General features: G+C 39.5%; 1 protein-coding gene across 1 annotated transcript in view; it reads left to right on the plus strand.

Annotated features, from left to right (window-relative positions):
• Positions 1 to 1,072: 1,072 nt before the first annotated feature.
• LOC138193073 (copine-9-like) overlaps positions 1,073 to 17,058 on the plus strand; it is an 87,533-nt gene continuing 71,547 nt past the window's right edge. Inside the window, exons 1-2 of the mRNA XM_069140876.1 lie at positions 1,073 to 1,406; positions 7,102 to 7,142. Of these exons, the coding sequence (XP_068996977.1) occupies positions 1,327 to 1,406; positions 7,102 to 7,142 (121 nt within the window). The 5' untranslated portion in view covers positions 1,073 to 1,326. The remainder of the gene's footprint in view (positions 1,407 to 7,101; positions 7,143 to 17,058) is intronic.

The following is a 17,058-nucleotide window of genomic DNA, read 5'->3' on the forward strand; positions in this document are numbered from 1 at the left end:
TGGCAATTTGTCCAGTGCTGGCCGCCTCAGCAAATGAAGCCAAAGAGAAGCCAATTTGATGCAAAATTCCATCACAGATCTGCAGATAACTCTGCAGCTGTGGAGTCAAAGTGCACGCATCTGCGATCAGAAAGCGATTGCATAAATTTGACTTGCATTGGAGGCGTGCCAGGAAAAAAAACTTCACAGTTCAAAAAGAACATGAGAGAAAAACTATGGTTTGCCAATGAGCATATTGGTAAACACCTGGCATTTTAGAACACACTGAAGCATCAAGATCAATGAAGATCAATGGTATTACTAGAATTACTTTTATGAAGAATGGAATAAACAGTAAACAAATTAAAATTCCTTTTAGGGATTTGAACCCTTTCAATAAATCTTTATCGTTAGGGTTAAATTTAAATCTTAAACATTGTTTCCAGTAACCGTTTAACGTAACAGAATTTGAATCTCATGACAGAAAATAATTTACTGTGAACACACCATTAGTATATTATAGTTTTAACTTGTTACACTTCTGTTAAGCAAATCATGTCTGTTCCTCCTTTTTCCACAATACAGCAACATTCTCATATTCTTGTAAAAAATTGTTATGGTCTTGTATAATCATTATGAGTTCATCATCAACAGGAATTCATGATACATCTTGCATTAATTAATGTATTAAAACGCCCCACAGCTGTTATATTGACTATGAATTCTGTGTTGTCTCCTGTTTTTGTCTCAGAAGATGACAGAAGGAGAAGAGAGGATCTGAAGAAGGTTTAAGTTGACACTGAAATGTACAAACCCTTGCTTATTTAGTAGATATTAGACGAACAATGACATTCGTAGCCCTAATGTAGAGAACTGAATTATACCAAACACATACACACAAACAGAGAGAGAGAGAGAGAGAGAGAGAGAGAGAGAGAGAGAGAGAGAGAGAGAGAGACAGAGAGAGAGAGCGAGAGAGAGAGAGAGAGAGAGAGAGAGAGAGAGAGCACCTTGCTGTTGCCGGTGATTCTGGTTGGCTGCGCTCTCCTCCCTCCTCCTCCGCACCGGACACACACCGGGAGCGCACCGTGAACGCATGAAGGATGAATGAACTTTAAATCTGCCTCACAACTTTCAGTGCCCTCCCTCCCCCGTCTCTCTCTCTCTCTCTCTGCCTGTCAATTTCCCTCTCTCTCCCCCTCCTCCGCTGTTCTCTGTTCCAGAAGCGAAAACCCACAGGAAGATCTCTATAATGGATTTACTGCAATCACGATCCTATTGTGAATGATCCGCTCTTTCTTCTCTCTCTTCTTTCTTTGCGGATGCTCATCAGCGTCGTGAGTCGCGATGATGGCATCAATAGGGGAATTCGATCCTCTCAACACCAGAGTCCCTGCAACTAAAATAGAAGTTACCGTATCGTGCAGGTAAGGTCAAACTCTCCCACTGTACATACCTTGAGTTGTTGTTGGGTTCAAACCCAGATTAAAAGTCTCTCATGTCACTCTCTTGGTGAAAAATATGCGAAATTTAGATTTACAAGCAAGCACCACCAAATTCATACAAGTTAATTGGATGTGCGACGTTCTTCTTCGGATATAGCACCGATATAATATTCACTATTGTGCATATACAAGGCAAAACAAGGCAATTTGTGTAAATAAAAAAAAAAATCTATCTATCTATCTATCTATCTATCTATCTATCTATCTATCTATCTATCTATCTATCTATCTATCTATCTATCTATCTATCTATCTATCTATCTATCTATCTATCTATCTATCTATCTATCTATCTCTGATGTCCATGTTAAATGGTTAATTCCATCCGCTTCCCCCAATATGCATGAACCGATTAAAAGTAATCGGTAATCTATCTATCTATCTATCTATCTATCTATCTATCTATCTATCTATCTATCTATCTATCTATCTATCTATCTATCTATCTATCTATCTATCTATCTATCTATCTATCTATCTATCTATCTATCTATCTATCTATCTATCTATCTATCTATGTCTGATGTCCATGTTAAATGGTTAATTCCATCCGCTTCCCCAATATGCATGAACCTATTAAAAGTAATTTAGGATCTCATGTTTGTGAATAAATACAGTGAAAATATTCAGAAATGGATAAATAAGGTTTAATTTCTAACCCTGAAACACAACCGCACTTATTTCTACCTGGTTTCACTTTTTGGTCGCAGGTTGACTGTCTGAGTGACGGACTAACCGAGCACTGAAACTCAACCAGGCTTTTTCCAGACTGTTATCCTGCCTGGGGTTTTGCGGACCGTCTTCTCAATCTGCTCCTGAATAATGAATAGCTGTTGCTCCTGTGTAGTCCCTCCTGAGATCAGCCAGACTTGAGGTGGCCAGACACCTGAGTTAGACAGCCCAAACCTGGGAGGACAAAGTGATCTGAGGAGATAGACGATGACATTCTCTGTGTTTAACCTTGGATTTGCACCACAGTGAGTTGTAAATGTGTGGTCCTTTTTTGCCTTCAATTATTGGCTTTTCGTAAGACATAATGACAAATGCAACAGCCAGCAGCTGATTATAAAGACAGGGAGCAGGTGGGAGACAGCTTGGCTGTCTGAAGGTAATAAACCTGCAGTGTCATCTTTACAGCTAACAAATTAATATGGTACATGATTTGATCCTTAATTTGTCCAAAAACTGAAGTGAAAAATGATACAATGTGGTTTTATGTGGATGTGGGACTATATGGACTAATGTAATAGGGGATTAAATGCTTGTAGACTAAATGTACATAACCCTCTGTCATAAATCTCAGAGCTGGTAGGCAGAATAATCATGCATTTTAATGTTTGAGAGGGCGCAGTTTCCAAATTACATTGCATTTTCATGAACTTAAATTCCTCATAAAAAATGTGTTACACCCTCCAAATAGTTATTTAATTATTATCCAATTTTTAAATAATCTGTTACTGATCTGGATGTAGGAGAAAAATGGTCCGGCATATCTTTTTAACACTTAGTGGTATAAGAAGTATGCAGATACTGTACTTAAGTACCAATGCAGCAATGTAAAAATACTCCCATTACAAGTAAAGGTCCTTCAAGAAAAATGCTATTTAAATAAAAGTATGACAGTAAAAGTACTGGTTTGGTCCCTTTGACGTATATATTATTATGACATCATTAGATTATTATTACTGAATCAATACTGAAGTGTGTAAGCAGCATGTAGCTGCTGGAGGTGGAGCCAGTTTATACTTAATATCCTATTTTATATAGAGGGACACAAAATAAATCTAAGGGGTCATGAGGTGATTAATGGGAGAGAAAAGAAGACAATTAAGTTTCTGAAAGACAAATCTGTTTTCAGTTTTTTTACTTTTATCAAATTTATGTGAGAAGTTTAGAGGGGGAAAAAAAAAAATCCCTTTTCTGTGGTGCCGTTAACAACTCAGACATCTGAAATGTAAGCCTGACTAAACACTGATTTCTATAAGACGTCACCAACCAGAAAAGTTGGAAACCACGAGTTTATTTTTTTTAACAATGTATTATTTTAAAAGCTTAATATATTATCTACTGAGAAACTTACTTGTTAAATTAAATGGTGAGGAAATATAAAATCACATCAAATAGAAAATATATCAAGTAAAGTACCTTACTGTACCTTAGTGCAGCATTTAAGTAAATATATTGTGTTACTTTCCACCACTATTAGTGAGGATCTTTTCTCAGGACTAACAGCAAGTTAGTAAACTACAAATTTTTAATATTAAAGCTTCCCTGCTGTCCAATGGACAAATCTCTAATGGCACAACTCCAGTTGGACAGAGCCAGACCTGTTCCCTCTATTTCCAGCCTTTATGCTAAAATTAGCTAACTTAAGCACTCTGTAGCTTTTTATTTAACCTAAATGAGTGGCAACAATCATATCTAACTTTGGGCAAGAAAATCAACTGGTGTATTTTAGGTTTCTTGATCATAACAACCAAACTTAGCCAATATGCATCCAAAGTCTCACCCACTACTCTGCAGCAACTCAACTGACAACAGGGCAGTGCTAAAGCATGCATCGTCTCATTTGTAACAAACATGGAAGCATTTTGTCCAAAAAACAAAAACGCATAATTATTTTTAATACAGATTGTATTTTATTTTCAGTTTAAATGTTGTGATCTATTTACAAAAACATAATCATGAATAAGTCTGTCATTTGGACCCTTCTTTGTTGGGACATACCACCTCTAAGTTTCATAAGTGAGACTTTGTTCTGAGACAGACTGTCATGAGGTGGTGTTTACCAGGACCCAAATGCAAGCTCACAGACTTAGGTATCAGTTCCAAAATACAGTCTTTATTGCAATAAACAAAAACAAACCAAAAGGTGGCACCTATCGTGTCCACTTGCTTCCAGTCGGGAGGGCAACTCGACCGACAGATCCGGGGAGACACGGCTGGCAGGGCAGCCGGCAGACCAGCGGAAGGAATGGCGTCAATAATCCTCCGAGTCGGGAGGGCAACACCACCGACTGGTGACTTTGACAGGGAGCTCCACAGGAGGAATAGAAGCTGGAGGAATGGGAACAGGACGGACGGGGAACAGAACGGACGGAGGACGGACAGGTGACTAACAAAATGAACCGACAACCAGAGGAGTGCAGGGGCAGGGTACATATAGTCCGGGGAGGTGATCAGGGAGATGCAGCACACCTGCAGGTGGTGATCAGGGGTGAGTGGCTGCAGCTGCTGGGACTGGTGAGGGGCGTGGCCACAGACAAGCAGACAGGGGACTGAGGGGACACAGGAGGAGAGGTGATCGGGGGCAAAACAGAGGAAAAAAACAGACTCCTGACAGTACCCCCCCCCCTCAAAGGGAGCCTCTCAGCAACCAAAACTGGACTGGACCAGGTGGAAGTAGGGGGGACGGAGGACCACAACAACACAAGACACGAGAAGGGAAACCTAGGTGGACGGAGGACGGGCACGGGGCAGGACGGCCTGGGGTGACCGCTCCGGAAGACGCCCACAGGGCAGGACAGATGGGGCTTCGACCGCGCCGGAGGCTGGAGCGTCGACCCACCCGGAGGCAGCAGGAGCTGGAGGCGGGGCGTCGACCGCCCCGGAGGATAGAGCCGGAGCGACGACCGCCCCGGAGGCCGGGCGACGACCGCCCCAGAGGACAGAGCCAGAAGCGGGGCATTGACCCACCCGGAGGCAGCAGGAGCTGGAGGAGGGGTGTCGACCACCCTGGAGGACAGAGCTGGGAGGCGGGGCGTCGACCGCACCGGAGGCGGGGCGACGACCGCGCCGGAGGATGCAGGAGCTGGAGACAAGACGTCGACGACCTGTCCAGCAACAGGAAATGGAGGAGCAGCGTTACTGCCGCGTAGGCCACGCTGCAGGCCCTTGCGGGCCAACGCCCGGGCGGCGTCTGGATCATTGGCCGCAACTGGAGGCAGGGCCTGCATGATGCTGTGGACCAACTCCTCGTCCCAAATGGCGTCTGGATCGCTCGCTGGCGCTGCGGGGGTAGAGAGTCCGTTGTGGCGACTGACGGGGCTGTAGGCTCGCTCGTGGCGACTGACTGGGCTGTAGGCTCGCTCGTGGCGACTGACGGCAGAGACCAAGGGCGTAGCAGGGCCGGATGGCCGGTGACCCTGGTGTTGCCACCTCCTTCTGGGCGGTCCCAGAAGGACAGACGGGTTCCCTCGAACCCAGTCCTGTGTTCAGTGGAAACAGGATCATTCCGGCGGGCCTGACTGGCAAAATACTGAAACAAAGTCATGTACCTTGGACTCGAGTCTGTGGCCGCTGGGTCCTTCCTTGGTCGGTTCATTCTGTCATGAGGTGATGTTTTACCAGGACCCAAATGCAAGCTCACAGACTTAGGTATCAGTTCCAAAATACAATCTTTATTGCAATAAACAAAAACAAACAAACTAAAAGGTGGCACCTATCATGTCCACTTGCTTCCAGTCGGGAGGGCAACTCGACCAACAGATCCAGGGAGACACGGCTGGCAGGGCAGCCGGCAGACCAGCGGAAGGAACGGCGTCAATAATCCTCCGAGTCGGGAGGGCAACTCCACCGACTGGTGACTTTGACAGGGAGCTCCGCAGGAGGAATAGAAGCCAGAGGAATGGGAACAGGACGGACGGGGAACAGACGGAGGACGGATGGGTGACTAACAAAATGAACCGACAACCAGAGGAGTGCAGGGGCAGGGTACATATAGTCCGGGGAGGTGATCAGGGAGATGCAGCACACCTGCAGGTGGTGATCAGGGGTGAGTGGCTGCAGCTGCTGGGACTGGTGAGGGGCGTGGCCACAGACAAGCAGACAGGGGACTGAGGGGACACAGGAGGAGAGGTGATCGGGGGCAAAACAGAGGAAAAAACCGGACTCCTGACACAGACTTGACAAGATGCCTTGGACTCAGGTTGTGGCTGATTAAATCCACATTTTGGGCAAATAACTTTTTTTTAAATCCCCTCTAAAAGTATTCACAGTCTTCATATTTTTACAATCCATTGAACATTGCTTACTGTAACCATGGTAAATAACAAAGTCAGTCCCTCTTTTTTTTAAGAATTTCCAAAATCATGAATGGATGCATGCTTCAGTGCTATAAAGTCCAAATGCCTTTGTAACTTCCCTTGTACAAATAGTGATGTAACAATATTTTACAAATGCTAACATTTTGGACCTTAACCATATGTATTTTAGAGCTGTGGTCAATCTCACAGTACAGAGGCAGGCATTGTTCACAGTAATGAATTCAATCTCTTTACCTCTTCTTCTTCTGTCTCCTGAGGGTCTTCAAATGCATGAACGCGATTCACCAGTAACCAAGTGTTTTATTGGACTTACCCTGTCTTTCATTTCAGGGAAAGGGTTTGCAGCACAACATTTTGCGATAGTTTCACAGAATAATTTTAGAGCAATTTGAATCTGCCCATGACCTAACTTTCCGAGCTTAGTTGAGACTTTTTAGAAACACTCAGGAGAGTGAAGAACAAAAGCGATAAAAATGGAATTTAGAAAATGCTAATAATGGAATACATTGTCTCCAAACAATGTAGAGGGCTGAAAGGATCCATTTTTACCTGCGCTTTTTCTGTTTCCACAGGAGTCTACTGGATGTGGATACATTCTCCAAGTTAGATCCTGGTATGTAGAAACCTTTTACTGTCTGAAATGCTTCTTTTGATTTTTGAAAATGTTTGCATTTACAGTTTATATTTTTACTAGAAGATCCACATATTGCAATGTTGTTGTTTTTTTGTACACTCTTCTTTATCATAGCAATAAAAGAAAACAGTTAGATATAATGAATAGTGCTCCACTACCCTTTGGCTCTTGCACTAGTAAATAACCCTAAAGGTCAGAGCTATCAGTGGGTGACAACATGGCTGAACAGTACAAGAGCAGGACAATACTAAGGAGGGCTGGAATAGTCAAGGTTGAAGAAAGGTCAGGATGTGAGGCGGGCTGAGCTTCATCGTGTTGGACAGTAGACAGATGACAGGAGATGGGAATTAAAGGAAGAGGGATATCAGAGATTGAATTTAATTGGATTATTTTTTTTTGGTATTTAAGGAGATTATTTATTTTATATATGCAGATGTTAGAGAGATTTTAGGTATCATTCAGACCTAAAACCACGTAAATATTATATAACGTTATAGTATATAAACAGAAACAAATGTCTATTTAAGATATGTCAACAATTTGGGATAATTCCTCAGCTTTTAATGATCCATTCAAATCACGGAAAATAAAAATTGGACAATACAAACGTATTGCTTCATATCAAGGTCATTTGCAGAAAAAAAGTGGAATGCACTTGTTGCAAAAATTGCAGTTTCATATTAAAAACAGATTTAGCCAAAGTTTAAAATGGATGAGAAAGACAAAACAATATCTGAATGCTTTAAACACTGACAAGGAGTCCTGGGAAACCTGGATATTTCTGTACCAGTCCTGGAATTTTTTTTTAAATAGTAAAATGTCCCCGAAAAACCTCCCATAGTCGTCCTAGAAAATTATTTTGACAGTCTTTTCTTTTTTTTTGTACAGTGAATTAGCAACTGAACTGGTGTAAGTTGTGGGCAACCATGAAACCCATAAGTGTATTCATTTTTCAAATGTTAACATTACTAACTGTTGGCTGCTAACAAGCTTTACTTTTAAAGCCATGTATTATTTAATGTGTGAGACAAGGTGGGGGGCATATCTCTGCCATCAGTTGCAGGACTACTTGTTCTTTTCAATTCATCTGATGCCTCTCTCAAGATGTTCAGTGATGTATGAGAATCAAAACATCTACAGGATTGTGCACTGTATTGTTTTACAGAAGACTTTCACATAGAGAAATTTGTTAGCCTGAAGCATGATTCCAATCTGTCATATAACTTTATGTCAAGGAAAATGTCCAAGAAGATTGTTTCTTGAAAAGAGTTAACCCTGCTTGAACATATCGATGTGAGCTGCATTCTTCTAAACTGGATTCCCAAACTGTGCTGTGCACCACTGGTTGTTCTCGAGGTTCTACTTGTACTTGTATATCAGAGTCTTACTGAAAGGCCTGATAGTTGCACTCAAACTGACTCAAATCCAAAAGAGTGTCATTACGTTTCATTTCATTACAGACAAGATTTATCATACACATTTCACATTACAGTCCTGTAAAAGTAGTTCTTAACTCAAAGTGCAGAATTAGCTATTGGCTCCAGTATTGTTGATCTTATATGGTGCAAAGTATTGGGAAACCTTTCTGCAAAAAAGGTCGGGAGGAAGACTGTTTTAAAGTGCTTTTATTATGTGTTTAATTTTTCTAGCTAAATCTCTATAGTTGCTTTAGTGTAACTTTTCTCTTTTTTTATGCTGACATTACTTGTGAGGAGAGGTTTCTGTGCTTTTATTTGATCGTAATTCATTCCATTTTTTTTTAATCTTTTCATTTTATTTAGATATTTAAAGTGCTTGATTTGTGTCAATAGCTAAAACGCACTGTTGATATTTCACAGCCATTTCTGAAGGAAGTCATCTGGTTTTATCTCTACCAATAAATCACAAAGAACATGGAGTTTCTAAAACATTATTTTTATTTTCAATGCCAAAATCTCGCTCAGTGAAGAAAATTAAGTAATAAAACATGCAGGCTAGAAGAAAGGAGAAACAAAGTGCGAGTGAGAGAAATGAACAATCTTGAGTATGATGGGAGATACATCCCAAATGAGCAGGGAACTTCGTCAGAAAGTGAAAGTGGGACAGGCAATTTGTGTGAGGCGCAGTCATTTAACAGTAAAAGCTTATCAAATTTAAAAGATTAGTTGTTGAAGGATCAACCACACCTCCCTTCAACACAGTGTCATCATGTTTTAGCTTCACTAATGCTTAGATGTACTGTCTCTGAACACAGTGAGAGCAAAAAATGTGGCAGACAAGGCAATGGAAAAATGCCAAGGAGGCGCTTTAGCAGAACATTTGATGACAAGACTGAATGAAAAGACAACAGCAAGCCAAAGAGCCATATAAAGACAATCATAGGTGCATCTTCTCTGCACCTGGCAATCCAAAGTGCTCAAGTTTTTAGGGTTTTATCCCTCGTGCCCTGCTGACAACAAAGCTTTCTACCAAACGAGTCCAGTTGGCTTCTGAGCAGAAAAAGAGAGCGGTAGTTTGAGAACCCAAAGGGCACAACTTTCTCAGACAAATGATACCCTGAATCAGCCAGACAGCTTGGCTTTAAATGAGTTATGCAAATCACAGCTGGAGAGCACAGCTGTCCAACTTCTGGTCTTGAGGATTGGGTGATAATGTGTGTGACTGATCACAGATGTGAGGGCTGCCTGAGGAGCTACTGGGCTCCAACCAGTACAGACAGGGCGAAGTGGTGCATGAGCCTCTCGTTCGGTCCAGCAAACATAAGCAGATGTGGTTAACAATGCAATGAGCTGCCTGTTGCTATATGCACCACAGCTAGAAGATGTAATTAAGGGAGACACTATTATCAGTTGTAACCTAAGTAACATGGACAGCACAGGCAAGAGGAAAGGTACATCCAAGATTTAACCTTATTGTCCAATCATCACAAGTTGCACTTTATAATGAAATTCTTGTGTTCTGTCCATTTAAAAATGATTTTAAAAAGCAAGACTGGGAGAATATACAGATATTTTAATGAGAAGAAATGGCAACATATAAGTTTAATGTGCTTGCAGTAATAAACTTTTTTCAAAGTCTAAGGTGAAACATTTGTCTGGTGTGCAGCAATAGTAAAGTGTTTGATTGGTACAGCTGGATGTGCGGAAGGCACAGTTGGTTAGATGTTCAATATTAAAAGGGAGGACAATTAAAAACATTTGTTAATACCAATGCATGTCATCTCATTTCACATAAACAGAACTGAAAATGTGCTGACGTAAAATACAAAAATTTCACATTGAGCTGTCTCCAGATTGAGAGCATTCATATGCAGACGAATTAAGGTTACACATTACTGTTATTACTGCACTGGTTGCAGAAACATCTGCCAAGTACCAGCCTGCTCTACATCACATGATATAGATGCATCTGAAGAAACTGAGGCATCACTTGGCTTCAGAGTTTATTACAAGAACAGTATAATGACAATTGTAGGCTGTAAGCAAAGACAAAACAAACTCTTCTGTTAGCCCTGATCTTTTCCTCTCCCTCAGACTTTGGTTCTTTTTCACTTCAATAGAACATTTAATGAAACACAAAATATCTAATATTGAACAATGTCAATTAAAAATAGCATAATTAAATAAATAAACATCTGATTAAATTAACTAAATTCATAAATAAAACAACAAAAAGTTAACACATTATTTACACAATATAGCTTTATCAGAATGATTGTGCTGAGTTGCAGTTAAACATTCTTAAAAATAATTGTTTTCTGTAACTAAAAAAAGGCACCATGAAGATGTTACGTTATTTAAATTGGACAGGTTTTTCCTTGATTTCACCACCTGATAGTTTGCTGAACTTTGACAGTCGCTTTCATTTATTCATGTGAGGTGAAAGACTTGAGTCCACCGGGGAGTCTATTTTTGAAAGAAGCTGCATCAAACTGCATATAACAGATCAGCCGGGCAGGAAGTCAAACACAGGAACAGCGGAATCCGGTCAATTTTCATAATTAGACATGCTGTGCAGACTCCCAATCATATATCACAACATTAATGTCTACTCCTGATCTTTCAAGAATGTAAAGAAATGTGTTTTACTCCTTCCTCACTTTATGTGAAATATAGTTACAAAGTATTTATGTGAAGGAATTTGTTTTTAATTTCCATTATAGTCAACTGTTTTGTATAGTGCCAAATCACAACACAAGTCATATCAAGGCTTTTAACATAGTAAAGTCCTTATAACGAAACTTTACCTATTAACAACATTATAGATAGGAACCTAACGATACCACAATTCCCAAATGTGCAATAACTGGGAGGAAGAAAATAAAAACTTTTAACAAAAATAAAGAACCTGAAAGAACCCCCCGGAAAGAACCAGAAGTGGGCCGGCATCTGCCTCAACCGGCTGCAGTGAGGGAAGAGCATGGAGAGAAATGAACAGCATAGAGAGACATGAGCCAAGAAACTGTTGGGGCCACTTACCGCTGACAGGAACTATGTAGCCCCAGAGTCGCGGATACCTGCAGGACAAAAATCTCAAGAGAGCGGAGAAGAGAGTTGCATAGGAAGACAACAAACAAACAGCACAACAAAGCAGGAAATAACAATAATAAACACAAAATTGACAAAAAAAAAGCAACCACTAATGACCAAATCAGCAGGTCTACAAAATCGGGCTAAGAAAATGCTTTGCTACTGAGATGCTTCCAGTCAACACAGTAGGTACAGTTAAATATTGTAAGTTATTATCTTTTCTTCATTTTGGCATTTCTTCCATTGGCCCAAAATCAGCAGCTGGTCTGACACGTTCTCACATTTCAACTGGCTAGAAAAATCTCACAAGCCAAATAGGGTATTTATGTACAAAATGTCTATCTATTGCCTCCCAATATATTTTGTATATATGATTTTTGTGTGTCACATCACCCTCCATCTCAGTCCTTGGCCTCTGGAAATATATTTTTAAATGTAATTTTCACATTCTTTCTGTATTATTTTTTTTATGATATTTTGTATTGTATCCATGTGGTTTGTACATGTGGATCTGTCATGGTAAAAATAATTGGATAGGATTCAGACAGCCTCACCAACATGAACAAATTACTTTTAGTTAAAGAGATAAATTTGGTGCCTTTGTCATCCAGCACATTGCATCGGCCCATTAAATACCTGCAAGCATATTTTTTGGTAGATTACTTTATAACGTAAATGTAGGTCAAGAGTTAGGATCCCACCATGTGCTATTAAATCAGCAGAACAATAGGTCAAAGGGAAATTACGTCATTAAAAGAGCACTAATCAAACCTCAAACAATGGAAAATGACATGGAAATTATGATAAATGTGACATTTCTATTAGTTATATCCAGCTGTTTTTTATGCTGGTGAATAAAAGCAATTTGAATCATAATGCAAAATCACTTTGGTCAACTAAAATAAATGCCAGTCGGCGATTATGTAATAATAATTGTGTTTTCTTAAGTCAGACAAGTAAACATTATTTAGCTTCTTTTCTCAGCTGCTCCCTGCTGTGTGTGTCGAACATTTATGACTGTCGAGTTTCACCTTTGGATATTTGGCAGCAAAGTCACATGGCAGCAAATGACATGGCACTAATAAGAATGCAGTGCATGGCAGGAAGGAAGTAATAAAAAGTGTGGGGCCTACAAAACTGACCTACTCAGTTTGTCATGGAATTAATTTTTCCTCTCTACATGAACGTTTCGCTCAATGTACACACACTTAATCAGAGCTGCATGAATGGCAGTGCTGCTGTTTGTGTAAATGCTAAATATAGTAACTTTAGATGATTGAGAGAGCAAAAATAACATAATATACAATCAGGTCAAAACGATTATCTTGCCATCACAAAACTGCAGCTGATTTAATCACATATGATATCATTCACAGCTAATGTACACTCAGTAAATGGGTCATCTGTATCAAGGAGGCACGGGAGGTGTCAGGAAGTTATACAACGTAGTTTAATAGTGTTTCCATTCAAGTGAGACTTTCATGACATGGCCTAACTTATTTCAATCAATTTGTATGAAAGAATAGGTTTGACTGGTAATAGCAGGGCATTTGTTGTAACTCTCATCAGAGCCTGCTGCACTCGCCAAAACCAAAACCCATTAAAGTGCCTAAATTGCTAAATGCAAGTCAAGCAATGATGGGTGACGAATTTTCATTATTTGATCACTACAGGCCGTTTTGGATGGGATTAACCCAAGTGAGAGGTGCAGGATCAAATATTCTCTGTAGTTCCTGGTAATTTAACTGAGCGTTCCAGACAGGATTTCAAACTTCACATAAATACAAGATTTGGTCTGTAATAGACACACATATTCAGCAGGATGAAGCAAACAGAAGACAAATGAACATAAATAAACATCTATAAATCCACTTGGACATCTTGAAAGGAAGACAGAACTTACCTGAGAATTTTTTACCTTTGGCAAGATATGACACAGAAATACAATTTTACATTCACCGAGAGTTCATTAAAAAAAAAAAAAAAAAAAAAAAAAAACTTGATTGTATTTCACTTTTTCGCCAGCAGGGCGCAGGCATTTTTAAACAAGTTAATTGGTGATGTCACAGGAATGGTTAGTCGCTTAAATATTTGGCACAGGTGTATATTAATCTTGTTTGTATATTGCTTGTGTCTATCTTAAATACTTTTCCAAGTAAATATTGGTGTGTCTGCCCATACCTAGTAGATATCACCACCTCTGAAAGGATACATATTTGGACAGTAGCTGTATAATGTGGTGTTAACAGCACATCATTTGGTGCATTACACCTTGTTAAGCTTCTGTAAACATGTTTTGTCATTTGATGACTATTTTATTTTGGACATTGTTGTGTTTATTGTCAATGTTTTAAATATTTTGACAATAAAGTAGAACAAGTAACCTAGCATTGTACGGAATTACAGAAAAGTCTCTTTTTGGCCATTCATATCATATGAACTGTGTATACAGTAAATACGACCCCATTTGAATGCAGCATTAGTTACACTGTTGTCTTCGTCACATGATCTTCTTCTTTGACCTGGTTGGTCACAGGGCCGACTCCAAAGGACACCTCATATGTATCTCAATTCAATTCAGTTAAATTATATTTATATAGCGCCAAGTCACAACAGAGGTTATTTCATGGCACTTAACACATTAAAGTCCTTACAGAAGAACTTTACAACATCATACTGAGAAACCAACAATTCAACAATTCCCACATAAGCTAGGAGGGGAAAAAAAACTCCTCTTTAAGGGAGAAAAACCTCCAACAGAGGGAAGGAAAAACTCCCTCTTAATAGGAAGAAACCTTTGACAGAAAAAGGCTCAGAGGTGGGCGGCCATCTGTCTTGATCTCACCGCCAATGGCGTAGACAAAATGGCAGTATTCCTGTAGTAGTGCCACCACAGCTGTTCTCCTGTTTTTTTTGTTTGTTTTTTTTTAAAACTTTTTTTAATGACTGATAACAATACTTTATGATTGTACATACTGTATATATGCACCTATCTACATCTTTAACTCTTTTTGTATTGATAATCAAAGCAGCCATCAGATTCTTGGATCATTCCTCAAATATGTTGGTGGCTGAAAGAAGACAAAAACAAAAACAAACAAAAAAACCTCAAAGTCTATTAGCAGGTTTTTAATCTGTTCTGTCCTCATCATCAATATTTAATTCCAAAGTCAAGAAGAAACATTTTAGCATAAGAAAAATCTTTTTAAATACTGAATCCACCTACTAGACATATGTATCAAGCTGGAGATGAACTGAGCTCCTGAAAAGTATGCTGCATATTATTATGTGAGGGAGCAAAGTTAGTGATTAGTGACAGATCTTTTGTACAGGGACAACAAAAGACATAACAACACAGACGATATGCATGACGGCACATTTGGGACAAAGATAGAAAGCTAATTAGAGAACATCCAAAAGCTTCTACACGTTGATGGCACTTCATATCACATGACACTTGAAGAAACACATGGATCCAGTTTATGATATTCATTCTCATTTCAACGCTGTATTGAGTCTATTTTCTTTTTTTATGCCTAAGGTAGTTAGACCTTTGGCCCTTGGGTTTTTCTTAAGAATGCAACTGAAGAAATTTGTTTCTGACTGTTCTCCTTTTCTGAGTGTTATTCATCTTTGATAGCAGTTGTGTGTGTGTGTGTGTGTGTGTGTGTGTGTGTGTGTGTGTGTGTGTGTGTGTGTGTGTGCTTCATCTGCTTGTGCATTGCAGCTTTGTACAAGAATGTGCCAAGATACCATAGAAAGAGTCATCTCTTCAATCACCTCTCCTTATCTAATGTATTGATGACTCAGAGTTTGTCCTTGGGGATGTTGTGTCACATTGTCCGGTCATTGCATAAATTGAATTTAAGTTTCTCTTACTCTGCCATCAAAATACCTGATGCTTCACTGTGGCCACCCTCACCTGGATGGAGGATGTATAACCATGCAATCAACATGTGATTCTTTGTGAAGTGAAAGGACAATTAAGTTGGCTTGCAAAGAGGTTTGTTGCTTTAGATGAGAATGAATAAACAGAAGTACAGAAAGCAGTTGGTAAAGCGTTGAGGGCTGACATATTTCTAGTTCAGAGATTTTCCTTTTTACTCTTTCTTTTCAAATGCAGCTTCTTTTTTTCCCCTTGTTGACATTGAAAGTTATCCTTTTTACTTTGAAGTTGATGTGCTTTAGAAAGACCTTAAACTCCAGGCTTGTGGTATTCATGTTTGCAGCACTCATATCCTTACTTACTCTGTATTTGAGTTTTGTTTTTTTTCTAATCTCAGGCTTTAGTCATTCTTGGCCCCTGATTTTGTCGACGACAGTCTGTGATCTTGGATGAGTCCAGATTTGTCATCTTCCTTTTTTTTTGCCTTTTCTGCCAAACTAGGAAACCGATATTTAAATAGCTCTTAAATTCTGAAATAGTGATAAAGAGATTTTACCAATGTCAGTCTTCCTCTCAGTTTTTTGTATAAATTCTGTGATTCCTTGTTTTCCACTGCAACACTGTATCCTTTGGGCTGAGGCTGGAAATATATTTGACATCTTAACCCTCCTGTTGTCCTTGGGTCAAAATGACCCGCAGCTGTGTTCAACCAATTTCTATTTTATTTTCATATTTTTTGGGATCATTGGTGACAAGAAGGCTGTGAGGGTTTCTTTAAAGAATGATGACCAATGATCCCAAAAAATATAAAAATATAGAAATAAAATAGAACTTGGTTGAACACGGCTGCGGGTCATTTTGACCAAAGGACAACACAAGGGTTAATCGAAAATGGTAGCTATCAGCTACAAAGCCACTGAAACGTACCACCACTTCTCCAGTTTCACTCAGCACTATGGAGAGGTTTAGTGTCTCTCAGCTTATTATTTTTGTATTATAGTCTAAATGTTTAGAGTTTTCATAAATTTACAAATTTATGTCGGCATTCCATCTGGAATTTTCTTCTGCTCAGTCCTCAACATCATCCCAGCACCTGATTTAATTATATTGGATGAGTGTTCTTTGTTCAATTTGACATTTAAAGAATGCCAGTGTTTGGGGTCTATAAGATGCAGGTTTTTGTCTTATATAATTGAACTGCTTCCTAAACTGGACAGCGGTTGTCATAATACCAGAAGAGGAGTTCATTATATTACTAGTTACCTCTCACCAAGCCCACAGCAGCATTAATTTGGTGATTAGACCTTGAACTTCAAGAAAAGTAAGCTATAATATATATCAGATATACTTTTATTTCATTCATAAGAAACTGACAGTCTGCTTTGCTCCAGAGGTCTTAAAGGGAATGAGAGAAGTGGATTTGAGTGGCCATGAACTTTGTTGTGACACACCTTCTAATATATATTCCTCCTTCTTCACCACTGTGCCAGAGTTGCGCTCG

The sequence above is a fragment of the Embiotoca jacksoni genome, unplaced genomic scaffold, assembly GCF_022577435.1.
Source record: "Embiotoca jacksoni isolate LCO1_2020_lvr unplaced genomic scaffold, fEmbJac1.0.p SCAF_9, whole genome shotgun sequence".
In the NCBI taxonomy this organism is placed as follows: domain Eukaryota; kingdom Metazoa; phylum Chordata; class Actinopteri; family Embiotocidae; genus Embiotoca; species Embiotoca jacksoni.